The sequence below is a fragment of the Hibiscus syriacus genome, unplaced genomic scaffold (genome assembly GCF_006381635.1).
Source record: "Hibiscus syriacus cultivar Baekdansim isolate YM2019G1 unplaced genomic scaffold, ASM638163v2 tig00110785_pilon, whole genome shotgun sequence".
NCBI classification, from domain to species: Eukaryota; Viridiplantae; Streptophyta; class Magnoliopsida; order Malvales; family Malvaceae; genus Hibiscus; species Hibiscus syriacus.
Genome location: NW_024062862.1, coordinates 966,038 through 985,411, shown reverse-complemented (window position 1 = coordinate 985,411; position 19,374 = coordinate 966,038). Strand labels below are relative to the sequence as shown.

The 19,374-nt window shown below is 37.0% G+C and overlaps 2 protein-coding genes, 1 non-coding gene and 1 pseudogene across 4 annotated transcripts; 2 read left to right on the top strand and 2 right to left on the bottom strand.

Moving 5' to 3' along the window:
* Positions 1 to 8,847: 8,847 nt before the first annotated feature.
* On the top strand, positions 8,848 to 9,563 carry LOC120140502 (annotated as a pseudogene).
* Positions 9,564 to 10,843: 1,280 nt separating this feature from the next.
* On the top strand, positions 10,844 to 12,290 carry LOC120140501 (protein yippee-like At4g27745). Of its 2 annotated transcripts, none has more exons than XM_039155480.1 (3): positions 10,844 to 10,957; positions 11,313 to 11,440; positions 11,976 to 12,290. In XM_039155480.1, the coding sequence occupies exons 2-3, from the start codon at positions 11,348 to 11,350 to the stop codon at positions 12,201 to 12,203; spliced, it is 321 nt and encodes a 106-aa protein (XP_039011411.1). In that variant the 5' UTR covers positions 10,844 to 10,957; positions 11,313 to 11,347; the 3' UTR covers positions 12,204 to 12,290. The 2 variants fall into 2 exon arrangements, with proteins under 2 accessions (XP_039011411.1, XP_039011412.1); XM_039155481.1 differs by lacking the exon at positions 10,844 to 10,957 and adding an exon at positions 11,080 to 11,176.
* A 1,294-nt stretch (positions 12,291 to 13,584) lies between these two features.
* TRNAR-UCU lies at positions 13,585 to 13,657 on the bottom strand. Its single transcript has one exon. It is a non-coding gene; the product is annotated as a tRNA-Arg (tRNA).
* Positions 13,658 to 17,227: 3,570 nt separating this feature from the next.
* LOC120140526 (pentatricopeptide repeat-containing protein At3g49240, mitochondrial-like) lies at positions 17,228 to 19,203 on the bottom strand. The gene has a single exon (XM_039155498.1). The coding sequence runs from the start codon at positions 19,201 to 19,203 to the stop codon at positions 17,293 to 17,295; it is 1,911 nt and encodes a 636-aa protein (XP_039011429.1). The 3' UTR covers positions 17,228 to 17,292.
* Positions 19,204 to 19,374: the final 171 nt, after the last annotated feature.

The window sequence follows — 19,374 nt, the reverse complement described above, 5'->3', positions numbered from 1 at the left end:
ACCCTGAATAACACTCCTTCAGGAAAGCATGAGGAGATATTAGTAACCATCTGGGCATTATGGTACGCGCGCAATAAACGAGTAAATGAAGGAAAGATTTCTCGAGTAGAAGAAGTTATCATCTTTATTCAAAGCCACTGCCAACAGTTCAACACGACCAATTGCAGAATCTAAGAAGCAATATTTTCGGTATTTTTTACCAAATAACGACTATATATACAATAATTTTTTATTGTGTACTATAATAGTGATGGAAAATATTTGTTAGGAATCGAAAATAGTATTTTTATAATGAATGTTTTCATTATTCTAAATCCTCAAATTTCAGTGGGCACATAAATAGTAAAAAGTAATGATGATTTCTACTAATATATAATTATATCTTCATGCTTTCGTATTGTCCGAATATATGTTAGTATGAATATTTTAAGAAAATGAATAATTAGAGTAGCTTTGATATGTATTAGAGATGCAATATTAATTTTTTTACCGTAATTTTGTGGGTGAATTATCGAAGCTGGGATGCAGTACAGTTGGGTTCAGAGAATGAATTGAAAAACTTAAACCGTCAGGAAGCCATGGGGTCGACGTGGAAACGGAAGTTCGACAACCCTTTTGGCTGACTCCAGAAGCTCAAACGCCAACGCCGACGCCGTCTTTATTTATTTTGGCCTGTAATCCATGGACGTTCGCGTGAAGCGAGGGATTATGGAAACGTTAACCGCTGAAAGAGGGAAACTAAGTGTTGTAGGGGAACAAGTTTCCTCGGTTATCGAGCTCAGCAGCAGTACCAGTGATTCGGACTCGAGCGGTTCGGAAGATCTGGACGATAGCGAAGACGGTGTCGTTTCTGCCGGGTAAGGACTTGAAGGTAGTGCTTCGAAGAAGCGGAAGGTGAATGATGTTAATTTTTTGCTACCGCTGGGGTTTTTGGCTCCTCTACCGTCGGTTGATCCGGATCCTATTCCGTTGGCCTCATACGACGGTGCACCCGCTGGAACAGGCGGCAAGTAGTTGTGAGTTCAAGTGTGCTTTGCAAGCAGTTATGGAAGGCCAGGGATTATGATGGGGGTCCATCTAGCAATTGGGAGTTATCTACAGGTATTTCTGTCGATTATAATGTTATATTATAAATAATTCAGTTATATATCTTCCTTGCAAGTTGACAATGTTAATTTGGTTCCTAATTTGGAACCTGGAGAAACAAAAGTATTTGGAATCCTTTTTTAGTGTTGCCATCGGAAGATGAGAATCTATGAGTTATGAGCGAAGTTGAAGGCAGTGGGGTGTCTGCATTTTGAGTTTTGCATTGCTTGAAAATATGCTTACCTCTCTATACCCTTTACTCTGTTTTTGCATTGCTAAATTTATTGGAAAATTCAAGTTACCAATTTAATCATGCGGAACCTAAACTATTAATTGTACAATATCTGTTTCTTTATTTATTGATTTTGTTCAATGCTTGTACCCTTAATTTCATTTTACTTGTAGGTGGCATGGATCATGTCAGGGTTCATCCAAAATTTCTACATTCCAATGCAACGAGTCATAATGGGCCCTTGGAGGTAGAGTTGTCTGACATATATTTACAACTTTGCTATGCATTTTAGCCGTTCTTCTCTTGTTAACATTTCCTTGCTCTTATGGCCTTTTTGGCTATGTTTATTATTTTACTTCTACAGCTTTTGCGGAACCTCTAGACGACTCTTTGGACGAGGTACTTGATGCCAATACTTCCTATTGTGTAATATTTGCTTTCCTTTTCCTAGTTTTGCAAGTATCTTCATTTCTGATTTCAGGTTTGCAATGGAGCTACATATGTCAACATAGATGTGCTCAAAAGTAAGAAGGATGGGGACAGAATGCTGGTAATTGAAGGTATTTCACTATGTCCAACATGTACTTTATGTTTCTAATGATTATTCCGCATTTTGAGTTGCTTATTTCAGCATGTATGAAGGTGCTACTTGAAATAGTTATTTTCCTGGAGTATTTAGTTTTTTCACCATTTTAATGTGCTTAATGGCAAAAGTATCAGATTTTTTTCTCTGGTCCTGAAAGAAACAAGATCTTCATTTTTGTGATGATAACATGACAGGTTTTGGATGTTTATCACATTCCATTGCAGATAATTGTTGAAAGTTGACTTGCACCGAAAGTGCAAATGCATGAAGTCAAGAATTGGTGCAACAACTTGCACCGAAAGTAGCAAGTATTAAATGCACCGAAAGGCACAACAACTTTTGTTGAAATTTGTTAAAGGGATAATTACAATTTAGTCCATACACTTTAGGATATTCACAAGATTAATCCTTAAGCTTCAACTATAAATACCCTATCCCATTTAGTTTCAAAATCATCCCAAATCATTCTAGTTTTCTCCCAATACTAGAGAATTTAGAGAGTTTTCTTGAGAGTTATTTTCTCCTTTTTATCAAGAGAGAATTGTCATTGTTTTCTCCTTGTTAGATCGAGAGAAGTTGTAATTCCTATTTTCTCATAGTGAAATTCTTCTACCTTTGCCCGTGGTTTTTGCCCTATATTATTTAGTGGTTTTCTACGTAAATTTTGTGTCTTCTTTATCTTTATTTTCTCAAATTATCAGTTGCGATTTTGCTCTATCCGATAGCCGTATTCCGCAACAATTGGCATCAGAGCCAAATTAGAGTGTGTAATATCTACTTATTGTCTTTATAGTTGCCACCAAAAGGTGGATCCTCCAACATAAGAAAATAAGAAGGTATTACTCATTCTTTGAAGGTTCCAGAGAACTATTCACGATAGTGAAATAGTGGGAGCTATCCGTAATAGAAGCTATGGCAATGAAATTTGATATTGAAAAATTCAATGGGAGAAATTTCTCATTGTGGAAATTGAAGATGAATACCATATTGAGGAAAGACGGTTGTCTAGCAGCTATCAGCGAAAGGACGGTAGATTTCACAGATGACAACAAATGGATAGAATTGAACGAGAATGTTATGGAAAATTTTCATCTAGCATTAGCAGATGAAGTATTGTCAAACATCGAGGAGACGAAGGCAGCTAAGGAGATATGAGATCATCTCACCAAATTGTACAAAACCATATTGCACAATAAAAGTTTCCTTAAGAGGAAATTGTACACTCTACAGATGCCATAATCTACTTCAGTGACGGAGCACTTAAACACATTAAACACTTTATTTTCTCAGCTTACATTCTTAAGATGTACAATAGGAGAATAAGACCGTGCTGAACTTCTACTTCAAAGTCTACCTGATTCGTATGATCAACTCATCATCAACTTGACAAACAGTAATGCCACCAGTCTAGTCTTCGATGACGTTGCAGCTGCTGTTCTACAAGAAGAAAATCGGCGCAAGAACAAAGAAGACAGACAAGTAAATCTGCAACAAGCAGAAGCATTGAGAACGATGAGAGAGAGATCAACAGAACGTGGCCAAAGTAGCAGTCACAAATATGGTAGATCAAAGTCGAGAAGCAAGAAAAATTTAAAGTGCTACAACTGTGGAAAGAATGGTCACTTGAAGAAGGATTGTTGGAGTCTAAATAAAAACTTCAAACCACAAGGCAATACCGCAAACACTTCAGATGATGGAGATGCTCTATGTTGTGAAGCGTCAACCACCGTAGAAGGTAGAAAGAGATTTGCAGATATATGACACATTGATTCGGGAGCAACATATCACATGACCTCAAGAAGAAATGGTTCCATCATTATGACTTGTCTAAGAGGATCTGTGTATAGTTGCAATGATCATGCCTTAGAGATCGTTGGCGTGGGAACCATCAAATTGAAGATGTATGATGGAACAATTAAAGTTGTTCGAAATGTGCGGCACGTGAAAGCCTGAAGAAAAAATTAGTATCCTACGGATTGTTGGATAATAATGCAAGCAAGATTGAAACACGGAAAGGAATCATGAAGGTGTTCCGTGGAGCGCTTGTGGTGATGAAAGACGAAAAGATAGCAACAAACTTGTACATGCTGAAGGGACAAACTTTACTAGAAGCAGAAGTCTTTGTTGCCTCATGTAGTTCAGATCTGCAATGCTATGGCATCAGAAACTTGGACACATGTCAGAACAAGGAATGAAAGTCCTTGTGGAACAAAAGTTACTTCTAGGCTTAACAAAGGTATCACTTACTTTGTGTGAGCATTGCATAACAAGTAAGCAACACCGGTTGAAATTCAACACGTCAAATTCTAGATGCAAAAGTATTCTAGAATTGGTTCATTCTGATGTATGGCAAGCACCAGTTACATCCATAGGCGGAGGAAAATACTTTGTCTCATTTATTGATGACTACTCCATGAGATGTTGGGTGTACCCTATTAAGAAGAAGTCAGACGTGTTTTCAACATTCAAAAATTTCAAAGCGCGAGTGGAACTTGATTCTGGAAATAAGATCAAGTGTTTCAGAACAGATAATGGAGGAGAATACACAAGTGAAGAATTTGATGACTTTTGCATGAAATAAGGCATAGAAAGACAGTTCACAGTGGAGAACACTCCTCAACAAAATGGAGTGGCAGAGCGGATGAACAAACCTTGTTAGAAAGAACAAGAGCAATGTTGAGAGTTGTAGGCCTAGAAAAATCATTCTGGGCAGAAGCAGTCAATACCGCATGTTATTTGGTGAATCGAGCTCCATCAACTGCAATAGAGCTGAAGACACCAATGAAGATGTGAACTGGTAAACCAGTTAATTATTCAAACCTCCATGTTTTGGAAGTATTGTGTATGTGATGTACAACTCCCAAGAAATTTCAAAGGTGGATCCAAAATCCAGGAAATGCACATTCTTGGGGTATGCTGATGGAGTAAAGGGGTATCGCTTGTGGGATCCCACTTCCCGCAAAGTGATCATAGTAGGGATGTTATCTTTGTAGAAGATAAGCTACAAAGAAAAGAAGAAGATGATAGCACTGGAAAGTCAGAGACTACACAAATACATATGGAAAATGAGTTTGAACAAGGAGATTCTTCTGAAGCAGAACCAACACATGATGAACAAGAATTAGAGAGTTTTGAAGCTCCAACAACTCGCCAATCAGATTGTGTGAGAATACGTCCCAATTGGTACTCAGATTATGTTATAGAAGGAAATATTGCATATTGCCTTTTAACAGAGGACGATGAGCCATCAACATACCAAGAAGCAATAAACAGCTCAAATGTTTCACTATGGATGGTGGCGATGCAAGAATAAATTGAAGCCCTTTATAAAAATAATACATGGGACATTGTGCCACTACCACAAGAATGAAGCTAATTGGTAACAAATGGGTCTTCAAAATCAAGCGAAATGGTGACGATCAAGTTGAGAGGTATCGTGTAAGACTGGTGGTCAAAGGATATGCTCAAAAAAAGGTATTGATTTCAATGAAATCTTTCTCCTCTGGTTCGACTAATAACAGTTCGAGTAGTTTTGGAAATATGTGCTACATTGAACTTACATCTAGAGCAGCTAGATGTTAAAACAGTTTTTCTTCATGGAAATCTTGAAGAAGAGATTTATATGCTCCATCCTGAAGGTTTTGAAGAAAAAGAAAAGAAGTACTTGGTTTGCAGGTTGAACAAATCCTTGTACGGTCTAAAGCAGGCGCCGAGGTATTGGTATAAGAGATTTGATTCCTTCATTATGTTTCTTGGATACAACAGACTTAATGCAGACCCTTGTTCTTATTTCAAGAGGTTTGGTGATAATGATTTTGTTATATTGTTATTGTATGTGGATGACATGTTGGTTGCAAGACCCAACAAAGATCATATTGAAGAATTGAATGCACAACTGGCTAGGGAATTTGAAATGAAGGACTTGAGATCAGCAAACAAGATTCTAGCGATGCAAATTCCCCGATACATAAGTAATAGGAAGATTTGTCTTTCACAAAAGAATTATTTGAAGAAGATCTTGTCACGATTCAAATGCAAGATTGTAAGCCAATTTTTACCCCTCTTCCTATTAACTTCAAATTATCCTCCAGTATGAGTACTAGCAGTGAAGAAGAGAGGATGAAGATGTCTCGAGTGTCGTATGCATCGACAGTGTGAAGTTTAATGTTCACTATGATATGCACTAGACCAGACATTGCACAAGCAGTGAGAGTGGTTAGTCGGTACATAGAGAATCCAGGCCAAGAGCATTGAAATATAGTAAAAGGATCCTGAGATATCAAAGGGACCTCAAATTTTGCATTATGTTAATCAAATTTACTTATCAATGGGTATGTCGATTCTGACTATGCAGGGGATTTTGATAAAAGCAAATCTACTACAATATATGTGTTTCAAAGTTACTGGTGGAGCTGTAAGCTGGGTTTCAAAATTGCAGTCAGTTGTGGCTACATCCACAACAGAGGCAGAATATGTAGCAGCTACACAAGCCAGTAAAGAAGCAATTTGGTTGAAGATGCTATTGGAGAAGCTTGGGCACAATCAAGAGTATGTCTCTCTGTTTTGTGACAGTCAAAGCGCCTTGCATCTAGCAAGGAATCCATCATTTCATTCAAGGACAAAACACATACGAGTTTCAGTATCATTTCATTCGTGAAAAGGTGGAAGAAGGGACGGTAGATATGCAGAAGATCCATACCAAAGACAACATAGCAGATTTCATGACGAAAACGATCAATGTTGATAAATTTACTTGGTGTCGATCCTCTTGTGGCCTGTCAGAAACGTAAGCAACATGAAGATACAAGGTAGAAAGAATGGTGTGAAGATATGATTGTTACAATCAAATCTTCAAGTGTGAGATTGTTGAAAGTTGACTTGCACCGAAAGTGAAAATGCATGAGAGTTGTTTTCTCCTTTTTATCAAGAGAGAATTATCATTGTTTTCTCCTTGTTAGATCGAGATAAGTTGTAATTTCTTTTTCTCATAGTAAATTCTTCTACCTTTGTCGTGGTTTTTACCCTATATTATTTAGGGTTTTCCACGTAAATTTTGTGTCTTCTTTATCTTTATTTTTATTTTCTCAAATTATCAGCTGCGATTTTGCTCTATTGATAGTCGTATTCTGCAACAATAATGGTGGTGGGATGGATCCTGATAAAATGCGTCATTGTATGTCCCTTGGATATTATGCAAAAAGCAAAGTATCAGACACCATTGGACAATGTATTTATGAATATCTATTATCTGGAAAAGAGATGGTTTATAACTGCTCATTTGGATGCTCATAAGCAGTTTTAATTTGTATTCCTTTTCTACAAATGGCAACGGATTTAAGACTAGTACCATGGGGTTTGGTGCAGATGTTATTGTATTTTCTCAGTGTTGTGGAAAAGACGTAAAGGTTAGTCTTTGTTAATATTTTTAGGCCAGTATAATATTTGTTAATTCATTTTTTATGGGTTTCGTGTATGTTTATTTTCATTGAATTATTGGAAAAAAGTTTTCTGCTGTCTGTATGTTGTTTAAGTATTAACTGTGTGCTGTGTTTACTTGAGAATGTAAACAAGTTGTTAGATTTGGTTCATCATTATTTACTTAGTCCAAGGTGCTAGTGGTTAATGTTGTGTAGATTGGGTTCTTTTAGAGGGTAAACAAGTATTGTTCATTGACTTTTTCAATTTTGAACATTTTGCTTGTTGATACTTGGTCTGGCTAATAATCTTCACCTTAAGTTCACCCTCTCCTTATTGGTCCCCGATGCACTGTTGTAGAAGTAGCAATAATTTCGAAATCTCTGTGCAACCATGTTTTATGCTTTATTTTGTTTTTGACAGAGCATCGGATTGCTATCCTACACTTTTTTGACAAGCACAGGAAAGGAAGACATTGTGGTACCCATGGTAATGTCAACTTGAAACTTTACGTTGTCTGTACAATGAATATAGTGGTAGTAACTGTTATTGCATTTGGAAAGGGGCCTGTAACACAAAAGATAATCACTATACATGTAATAGCCAAGTGGATATATGTTCAATGCAATAGACCTAGATTTACTTATTCAGCGCAACTTATGTTTTTGTCAACATGCAAGCCTGAGAAAAATTGTCTTAGTGCAATAAATCACCAGTTCGTTACTCAATGCTATTGGATTAGTCTGTTATTTTCTCAATCATCCCATTTTTCATTGCAGAGGTTGTTAATTTATGTGTTTTTCCCTATGAATGGCTTGCAGAAAACTAAGTTTTGTCCTATGAATGGCTTGCATAAAGCTAAGTTTTGTCCTATGAATGGCTTGCATAAAACTAGAGGTTAAATAATCTCGCACATCAATCGTGTGTTTATTTATAATCCATCTTTTAATATTCTTTCATTCCAAAATCAAGTTTTTCTTATTGTTAGGCCCTTAATCGGATCATCACATGACATGGTAAGTCATAATAATATTCTATATCCTACACAATTTATGAATCGTGTATTTTTTTCAGACATTTTCTAAAACTTATTATAATATAGTAATAAGTGTTTTATATGTGTTAATATAAAAATAAATGTTTAAATTATATCTAAAGTTAACTTTAATGTTTAAAGATTTTTTCGTTAAAAATAAGTGTCTAACGTTTTTGACGTTACACTTTTAAGTGTCTGACATTAAATGACATATGTCATGCTTAAAAATTTAAAAATTTTATTGAACTTTTCTTTTAAAAAATTATATGTCAGACACATGTCACTTAACAACTAAATTTAACGGTGTTAATAGTCCAACACTTAAAAATGTAACGTTAGAAACGTTAGACATTTATTTTTAACGAAATTTTTTTAAACCTTAAAATTAATTTTAAATATAATTTAACACTTATTTTTACATTAACTTTATACTTAACTTAGCCCCCAAGGACACATGATGATGACTACTGAACCAATCATTCTTCTCACAAATTGTTTTATAGCTCTACCTTTGTTTTATTTAACCATTCCCAAACCCAACGTGAGTTCTCATCTCTTATCTAGTAGCAGAACTGGGAAATTCACCTTTAATGTATGCTTTCTTTTTCTCTTCAAGTTAACTTCTTGGATTATTTGGTTTCAACTCAAATCTTAATCTGAAATTCTGGGTATTAATTGTATAGCAAGCTAGCTTCAGTGGACATCAATGGAGTCCAGTGCTAATCCCTTGTACAGATGCAGCAACTGCCGCAATCCACTCGCTCTCGTCGAGGATCTTCTCTCTAAGAATTTCATAGTTATTCACTACAACCTTTGATTTCTGTGAATCTGACCGAAGATAATACCGATGATGTTTTTATCAATGATTTGGTTTGGTTTTGATTAACAGGCCAAATCTGGGAAAGCTTACATGTTCCAACATGCGATGAACGTGGTGTTGGGTCCGAAATACGACAAGCAGTTGATACCGGTCGGTTCAGCATTGCCGATATATTCTGCAGCAAGTGCGGTGAAGAATTGGGGTGGAAATATGTTGAAGCTTATGACATGAAAAGCAGGTTCAAGGAAGGCAAGTTTATCCTCGAGGAAATTAAGATATTCCAGCAATACTAGATTACCGGGTTTCAATTATGTCTGAAATATGTATCTATGTGTAATTTAATATTATGACGTCATTAAAATAAATACACTCATATAATTAAAATTTATACCATATATATATAATATTATTAATAATGTAGATTTGACCGACTACTTTTCTTGTGATTTAAACCACTCCCTGCCTACCATTAATATTGTCCCTCTTATCTTCAAAATTCAAATTCCGAGATTTTCCTTTTATATATTTATCAGATTGGATCGTATTCTAATTTTAAAAAATATTTTATATTCATAACCAAATTTGACTGTCCTTAACTTGTTTTATTATTAACTAGTTAAAAAATAATTTTATAATTAAATCTATTTTAAAAATATTATTTAAACTAAATTTAAGTCGAATTTAAATTAATTTTTTAATTCAAATTTAAGGTAAATCGAACAACAAGCCAATCCACAAACAAATCTACTTTTGTTATATTCAATGATTAACATTGTTTAAATCGTTGTACACACGAGTTCATTAGATGAGTATTAAATTATTATTCAATTTTAATTTTATAAAATTTAAAATATTCTTTATTTACCTAAATACTTTTAAAGGCTAAAATTAAATTACAAAATATTAAATTAAAATTGTATTATTGTCTTAGCTTCTATTTAGATAGTTTGTAAAATGATTAAGTTGACTCTAAAAATACTTCCTAAAAATAATACTAGACTAGCTTAAAAGCAATCAATTTAAAAAGAAAAAAAAAAGATTAAATCGTTGGTTTACGTATAGTATAGGGACTAATAAAAAGATAGAAAAAAAAACGGAGAAAAAACCAGAGCGAAATGTCAATTTCATCGAGACAACAGCCTTAACGTCATGGACCGACCGATCGGGTTGGTTTTTTTAATTCGTTTAGGTCGGGTAACTTTTTTTAATGTGTGTTCGTGTCAGGTTATGTTCGGTTTAGGGTGAAAAATAGTTGATCTGACCCAAAAAATATATAATTTTACTTATATATTTAGAAATAATTACAATAATACTCATTATATATTATTTTTTTCAATTAAGTCACTATTTTTATTGAATAAAAATAATATTATTTTTATTATTTCAGTGATTCGAATTTTTAAGTTATATATAGTCAGATTCGAGTTTGATGAAATCTTATTTTGATCAGGTCTAATTAAATCTACGGTGAAAGAGCGAATGTGATAGACCAAAAATCTAACCTGACCATTTCCATTCCTAAACATCACGAAGGATGTTTAAGCTTGAAGCAAGCAAAGCGGGCCCCGCTTCGAACGACAATGCATTATCACCATGGCCAGTTTGGCGCGTGTGGAACCCTACTACCGCCACAACCCATTTTTCTTCGACAAGACAACTGTGTCCTCCATCATCGTGACTGAAAAAGAAACAGATAAAATCTATCAAAATCAAAATCATCTCTTTATAAAAGACCCCAATCTTCCCATTCGATGAAATCAAGCTTTCGCCCTCAGAAATCAGGTCAGTGATGCTAAGAAACTCTGTTAATCCCTCTCTCAAAAGATTCTTACGTTGAAATATTTCTTTTTGTAGTTTATTTATGTTATTAATACCACCTCCCCTTTCTTTTTCACACGCCCATTTGTTTAATCAAAATGTATGGAATCTCTGTAATCCACTTGGGCTTAATCTTGCACGCAAATACTTATTTTTTATCAGTCTATTATTGCAGCGTTTTAGGTGAAAGAGATTCATCTTCTTTCTTGCTCTTTCTTGTTCTCTGGGTTTCCCCCTTTTCTTTTACTGGAAATTGGTTTAGTTTCTTTTTGCTTGTGATTTTGATTTCCGTTTTCGTTTTTGTCCCCTTGTGTCTCAGTATCGAGGGTGTTGAAGCTTGAAAGTTATTGATCAATGGCGGAATCATTAGGTCCACGATTGTATAGCTGCTCAAATTGTCGAAACCGTGTTTCTCTCCACGATGATATAATTTCCAAGTGTTTCCAGGTAGAGCTTTAAAAAAATGCATGGCTGAAATTCTGTTTTCAAATGTTTGGATTTGAGCTAGGTTTTTTCTGCATTTTGTCTAGGGTTTTCGGACCCCTCGACGATCCCGATATTGTCCCCTGTGTTTTGTATCCCGTTTTGTCGAGGGGTCGAAACCTCAACATATATGATCATTATTAGATTATAAAGAACTCATACAAAGGTAAGGACCTATGTTATCTGAATTCGAGTGAGCTTCGACTTTAGGTACTTGCATGTTTTGATCATAGCTCATACTAATGTTCGAATATGTGTTGAACACGTGTTTGAGTATGGGTTCTTACCTGTTTATGTTATGTTACTCGAATTTGGATGTGTCCAATACGAGAGCTTCGAGTAAAATGAACGGTCCTATTTGCATAGCTTGTTGTATATCAATATGAATGGAATTAATCATTGCAGAAATTCAATTTAGTTTCATATCTGATCAATCAAAAGGATCTTAGGGGACTTTTGCCCCACATTCTCTTTTTCTCCATGATTTTGTTACGTATAGGGAAGAAATGGCCGAGCATTTTTGTTCTCGCACGCAATGAATATAACCACAGGACCAAAAGAAGACAGGCATCTCTTAACCGGTCTCCACACCGTGGCCGATATTCACTGTGCTGATTGCCATCAAGTTTTAGGTTGGAAATACGAGCGAGCTTACGAGGCCTCGCAAAAGTACAAGGAAGGGAAGTTCATACTCGAGAAGGCAAAGATCGTTAAGGAGGATTGGTAACACCCGGCACCATTTTAAGATTCCGATTCCATTCATTCCTGTGTTTGATGTAATTGTTATCTATGCTCCGACGTTCATCTTGTACAGCAACACCTGTCGCATCATTTGGAAATTTGTTATTTTTTCGAACCATGTATTCTTAACACGCACTAAAAAATCTGGAGGATGTGCGACAGATTGGTAATTCCCGTGTTCATAAAATATGGTATTGTTAATTTACTATCCATGACATTCTATTGTGTACTAGATGTGATTAAAATGTTGTTTTCTTTTACAAGAATCTGAGACATTTCTCCATTGTTGAAGCTCTAGGAGAAGAAAATATTATAGGTCAAATTCATCTATTAGTCCATGTACTATGTGAAAGTTGTCGGTTTGGTCTATTTACTCTAATTTGGTCATTTTAGCATTATGATGCGATCCAATAATAGTATCTATCATATTTTTAGTCTAAATAAAACTCACGTACATCATGCAGATAACGTTGTTCGAATTTGAGTCATAAGCAGAAAATGTTGTTTGAATTTGAGTCACAAAGCTATATCCTGATAGAGCTCGTCTCTTGTTTGAGAAATGTGTCATAAGTTGAGTGCCTTTTTAGACTTGTATACCGGTTTCTTTACATAGTCAATGTTAGGCAGATGTTGAACTTTGTTGGGAGATTTTGGTGCATACATAAATAGGACAGATACAACAGACCATTTGCTTTTTGCAATTTATAATATAGTTCAATGTATTCAAAACCACGGCATTATAAGAATGAAGTTAATCCAAGAATCTTATTAACCCTTTTTCGGGGTTTGCTTCGACTATCTCCTTAAATTATTTTCTTAATCCGATCAAAGGAAATATTTTACGATAACTCGATAAGAGATCAGGAAAACCAGAAAGTATACAAGTGTTCGTCGTATAACACACCATGTATAGAAATCAATTAATCCAAAAGGCAAGACGATTTTCAATTCTCATTCAAAACATCTTCAAACTGTCCGAGGAAACGAGTTTCTTTGCTTCGTTTTATCAACAAGACGTATGCATCATCCAAACAACCAAACTTCCCTTACATTTGATATCCACAAACTCCTCCCAGAAAATTATTTAAATGGTCATACATAGTTTTTCAGCATGTCATAGAGAGGTGACTCCCAAGAAGAAGAAGATGGTGAGATGACTCGATGCTGATACTGAGTCCGGACATTAAATCAAACCGAGTGGGGCTCGAACGCACAATCACCTGATTAGAAGTCAAACGCCTTTTCCATTAGGCCATGGGTGCTTGTTGTCTAGTGTTCATGGATAAATTATAATAAAAAAGAAGTCAAAAGAAAAAAAAGATAAAGGTGATTCGAACTCGTTCCTGAGTCTGGCCAAAAGAGGATTTCACACCCAGTGGGGCTCGAACCCACAATCGCTTGATTAGAAGTCAAGCGCCTTATCCATTAGGCCATGGGTGCCTCTTTTTTCAGTCTCTACAATTGTTTTAATAATCTTAAATAACACCCTTGGAGTCATGGAATGTAACTTTACTTTTAACACGTTCTTAATTGGTACATACCTTTTATTGTTTGATTAATGTAATGTAAGATTATCTAAAAATGTATCCTTCATTCGACGCATGAAAATCCCATGAGCAAACTTGTACTTTGGGATGTTGATGTATATGGCTAATGGGCTACTCTTAAAAGTATTTTATGGATTACTAACATCTGGTGTATTAGTTCCTGCATTTTATTTGAGCATAGGTGTCATTTTAGCTAGGTGAGGTGTTTGTTTTTATTTGTCTCGATTCGTGTATTGATAATTTGATTCTTCACAGGTGGAGATACTAAGGCCTAGATGACTAATGTGAGCTGAAGACATATACTTTATGTATATTCAGGTGTGAATTTATTCTTAACTTTATGGCTTCAAATCATACAATTTTCTGAGGGTGGCAGCACCTTTTGAGTTCAAGTTATACTCTTCTTACAGTAACTCCAACATAATAATTTTGACATGGCCTTTGCAGTTACCTTCTGATTATAGAGTTGTTGATGACTGTGGTAAAATATTTCGGGAGTACTAAAGGATCTTGTTGCTTTTCAAGTTAATGGTGTTGTTTTAGCTGAAATTCAAGGCATCGAAGCTGCAATCACCAACTTGCATGTTTGCAACCTAATCCTCAAGAATTGCTGATTGTTGAACTGCAAACGAATCAGTCTGAGAAAAGCTTTGTCAAATTTATGATTACCAGTTCCACAACATATTGCTGATTTCATTCTAAATTGCCGACTTCGATCTGCAGATTTCTCCTGTACATGCTCCTATAGTCGGGAACAGTGACGTTCAGGGCCACACTTCAGATGGAAAGGTCTTATTCCTGCAGAACTCACCAATTCTCAAGAAAGAGAACGTAGCACATTGCTGATTTCATTCTAATTTCTGGTTTCATCTGCAGATTTCTCTTCATGCCCCAGAAGTCGAGAAGGATTAGTTTGAGGTGCACATTTCAGATGGAAAGGTCTTATTCCTGCAAAATTTACCGTTTGTCATGAATGACAATGTAGGAAACCTACTGTCCCTAGTGAAATATGTCAAGGTAAGGGGGCCTGTCCTATTTGTGTATTTTCTCAATTTAACTGCAGTTTAATTCCCGAAGTGGACTGCTTCGTGAACTTGAGAGTGAAGTGCACACAAATACTTGGGTGAATCAAACGCTTGCGGTTGTGTGCAAATCATATGATGCAGCACGTCCTCTGGAGCAGTACGAGCATAACGGTGAAGTCGATGCTAAGTTCAGTCTTCATGCAGAAGCTACCGCACTCGGTCAACCTATAACTGGCGGATTTGTTGTTGTCTGCCTCGAGGATATAAGGTAACCACATGCATGATACTTATCGGTTTTGAAATCTTAACGAATATTATTACATCTATTCTTATAAATGTAAACGGTGACATTGAAAGACTAAATCTTCGAGAACTAATATTCAATCATGCAGGCCTTATCTGGGAGGGGTTGAAGTCTGAAAAACCCTAAAAGGAAACTAGTCTTACCGGATCTTAGCTTACCATTTGGACACTGTTGATTAATCGGGCAAAGTAAACGAAATAATACAAGAATTTTAATGAGGTTCGACAATGTGCTTACGTCCTCGGTGCCTAAGCGGCGCTAGAAAATTTTATTCAATTCTCATAGGTTTAGGTTACATCTCTATTTATAATAGAAAATCCTGGTACATAATTACAAAATTAACCCTGTACCGTACCGCGGGACGCTGCCCCGCACCCTCAACCCACATAATCGTAACCCCCTCTACGAGACTTTCTTTGTAAGGACAGTTGATGTTCGCTTCGCTCACTCCGCTCCATCCCCTGTCCTCTTTAACGGTATATTTATGAGCCATACCTTACACACACCTTCCTCCCGGTTTTATCGGTTATGCAGTTAATATGGTTAACCTGAAGTGACTTCACATCGACTACAGAACCGGTTCTGGCCATGGTTCATCAGAGACTCTATTCTACATACTTTTTGACAAGGTTCAAGTATACGAAACAAGGGAACATATGGAAAATGCTCTTAATTACATTAAAACAAGGTGCTGTGTCTCTGGATGGAGGGATTCTGAGAGAAAATGGAGATATATCTCTTGTATTCCAGTATTTAATACTCTCTCCCGCACTATGCATACGCGTTTTATATATACTTCATGTCTAATTTCTCGAGTTTGACTTCCACGAGTCCGGAAATGTGTTTTCGGGTCGAGAAGATGAACGCCTCTCCATAAAACCATGGATTAGATCAAGGAAAAACAGTTTGAACTAACAATAACCTTGCAACGTTTACGTACATGGAGAATACCGATGACACGATCAACGGTATTGCAACACCGAGTATGAACCCACTGCAATGCACCCAAGAGCTCAGAACTCCCTACCAATGTACTCCGAGGTGATTATATTTCTAACCAACTGCTCTTTATCTGCTTTATTTAGTTAACTTCTGGGAGTTTCGAGTTCATATACAGATGTAAACTGCTGCAAAATGAAGGAAATAAGTGTTCTCCGGCAACTTAAAGCATCAGAGAGTCATCTCGGAATCCAAACTCATTATTTGTAATAGCTTGTTTATGATTACGCTCTAAATAAACATTATAGATTTATGTTCAAAAATTTGTGTTAATGTTCTTGTTATCATCTTTAGAAGTAATTTTGATAATATGTTTCTTTAAATATATCAGATTTTCATGAACGTGTATCCTCAAGATTAAGCATCGGCACAATAGCTGATGTTAGTCTACTCCTCCTTTCTCCCTACTCACTTCCCTTCCTATATCTCCATAACCATCATCCAAGGATGGGTTTAGCGATAAGAGTCGGGAGTCAGAAGGGTCACTATTTCTGCCTGCACTTTGAAGCTTTCCACTTGGGCATGGGTCCCTGTCTACCGGCAATTTCTCTGTTTGATGATGAGATGCAGGCTAGGAGCTATAGCTGTAGCCTCGAAGTCAGAGCAAATGACCAGAATCGTATATGGGAAGGTACTTCATGCAGCATCCGTGATAGTAACAGGAAAGTCGGGGACAGAAAAGACGCCCTAATCATCCAACAAAACATGACACTTTTTTTCTCTGGTGGGGATAGAAAGGTGCTAAAGCTGAGAGTTACAGGAAGAATATGGAAGGCAGAACCGCAGAACAAAATCCAGATGCTGGTATGTGCATACCAAACTACTGTAGTTGACACAATCGATTATTATAACTTATTTTCATCTCTTTCCAGCTGTTTTTCCATTATAATAGACGAAAGAGTATAGCTTCTATGAAATGTGCAACAAGAAAATCGATGTTTAGATTCATAATGGAATGCACATTAACAAGTATCTCAACATCATTAATTGCATTCATGTCATAGTTTTCAATGATATGTCTCAACTCATTCCATCTGATCCTTTCCAGAAATAATTTGAAATTATACCGACTCAAAACCAGATTTCTTCTTTGATCCCCTAATTACAGAGAAGCAGATAAAACTGAGCCCATAAATGAACATAAAAGATTCCTTCAAAATATAGAGCTATCTTTTGCAATATCAGTTTAAGACAATTTTATCAGAATTGCTGCTTTGCTTCAACAAAATTAGAATCTGCAACAGTCTCCATAGAAGTAGCTTCCTCGGTAGGCCCTTCACTCTCATCTTCTTCCGGCACTTCACCTTGAGAGGAAGCATCAATGGTGTTTTCGGTGGCCAAAGACGACTCAGATTCACCTTTTTTCCCAAATAAATTTGATGGAAGTAAAGATGCGACTGCGGCTTTGGCACTTCTCTTGGCTGCTTCTGCAGCTTCGATTTCCCGATCTTTAGCTTCGGCCTTCAGTCTCTCTTTCTCCTCCATAAGCTTTGTCAAATCATCTTCTCTCCCTACATTTCTTAACAACTCTCTAACAAATTCTTGCAACTCCTCATTAAAATCAGAGCTTTCCTCATCCAACATCTCATCAACCATCTTCAGCACATCATCCAACTTCCCCACATCACTAAGTGCTTTCATCATAAACTTATAGCTGGCATCATCCATCTTAAGCTTCTTCACCATTGTATCATAAAACGATTTCGCCTCATGCACCTTCCCAGCTTTAACCAATTCGTCGACCAACCTATTATAAACAGACAAGTTTGGCCTCAAACCCGCCTCCACCATCTTCCTAAAATACGAAGCCCCATCATCAATCCTATTCACTTTAAAGCAAGCATACATCAACAGAACATAAGTATACTCATCGGGGCTAACACCATCGGCACCCATTTCGACATATAGCTCCTCAGCTTCACCCAACAATTCATTTTGGCACAGCTGATCAATCAAATTGTTAAACGACAAAGTATCCTGACTACACCTATAATCTCGCATTGACCTGAAAACATCCATGGCTTCCTCAAACTTACCTTCGGTGCAATATCCATCAACAATCACATTAAAGCTTCCCAAATTCACTGCTAATCTCCTAGGAGGACTATGCTCATTTTTCATCCTATCAAACAATCTTAAAGCCTCATCAAACTTCCCGTTCTTACTTAATGCGTCAAGAACGTAGTTATAAGCAACAGCACTCATCTTAACCATCGAATTCTCTCCACAAACTTCTTCATAACATTCCATAGCTTCTTTCTCCATTCCCTTCATGAAATACCCGTTCATTAAGCTCCCATAAATGACCCCATCTTTATTCTCTTTTAACTCCTCAAAAAGCTTAAAAATCCCATCTGAATCCCGGTTCTTGGCACAACCGAACATTAAAAAACTATAGACAATAGGATCAGGAGCCAAACCTTTCTCGGCCATTTCTTCCTTCATTTCCATAGCCTTATCCAATTTCCCATTATCCACCAGCCCTTTCACTAAAATCCTATAAGTAGTAGGAGAAGGACTAACCGGGGACTCGTTGATGAACTGCTTGTAATGCTCAAGGGCAGTATCGGGTTTTTTGCAATCAAGATAAGTTTGGAAAATAAGATTGTGTGTTATCACATTGGGGGCGATTCCGGCCAGGGTTACGAACCGATGCAGAGAGAGTAGATCCGCGTATTTCGATTGCCGCAGCTGGGCGTTCAAGACAGCGTTCACAGTGTAAATCGTGGGGCGGCAATTGGAGTAAACAGAGTGGCGCGTGTATAGAGCGGCCTCCTCAAGGTCGTTCTCGCGGATGAGCTTCAAGATCTTGTTGTGGAGGTTGAGGCGGTTTCCGGAGAGAGCGGTTACGGGTTCAGGGACTTTAGGGGCGTTTGGGTTTTGGATTGGTCTCGGTGGAACAACCTGCTGGGCATGTTGTTGAGAGCGTTGAGCAGAGGAGAGCGGAGGTTCGACACGGAGACGACGCTTGCGGCGGCGGCGTTCGGCGGCGGCTTCTTCTGGTGTACTAAATGAGAGGCAGCGGAGGGCAATGAAAGAGGGCGGCAGACGGTGGCGGGGATTGGCTAGGATTTTGAGGTGGTTGAGGAAGGCGGGTTTGAGAAGCGCCATTTCTTAGTGATGTAAAATGGAAGGAAAGTTAGGGTTTTGGATTCGCTGGTGGCCGGTGGGCAAATTTCATAGGTTTTAAGGGACTGTTAAGGTCGAAAGATTTGATAAGCATATGATGGAGTCGGGTCGGGTCGGGTCTGAACAATGTACCGGACTTGAGTTTACGTGTTT

What these genes read in the sequence shown, in the direction of transcription:
- LOC120140501 (XM_039155480.1), top strand. Translation starts at nt 11,348, where the DNA reads ATGGCGGAATCATTAGGTCCACGATTGTATAGCTGCTCAAATTGTCGA. An exon ending in TAATTTCCAAGTGTTTCCAG is followed by an intron (nt 11,441 to 11,975) that starts GTAGAGCTTTAA and finishes TGTTACGTATAG; the next exon opens with GGAAGAAATGGCCGAGCATT.
- LOC120140526 (XM_039155498.1), bottom strand. Translation starts at nt 19,203, where the DNA reads ATGGCGCTTCTCAAACCCGCCTTCCTCAACCACCTCAAAATCCTAGCC.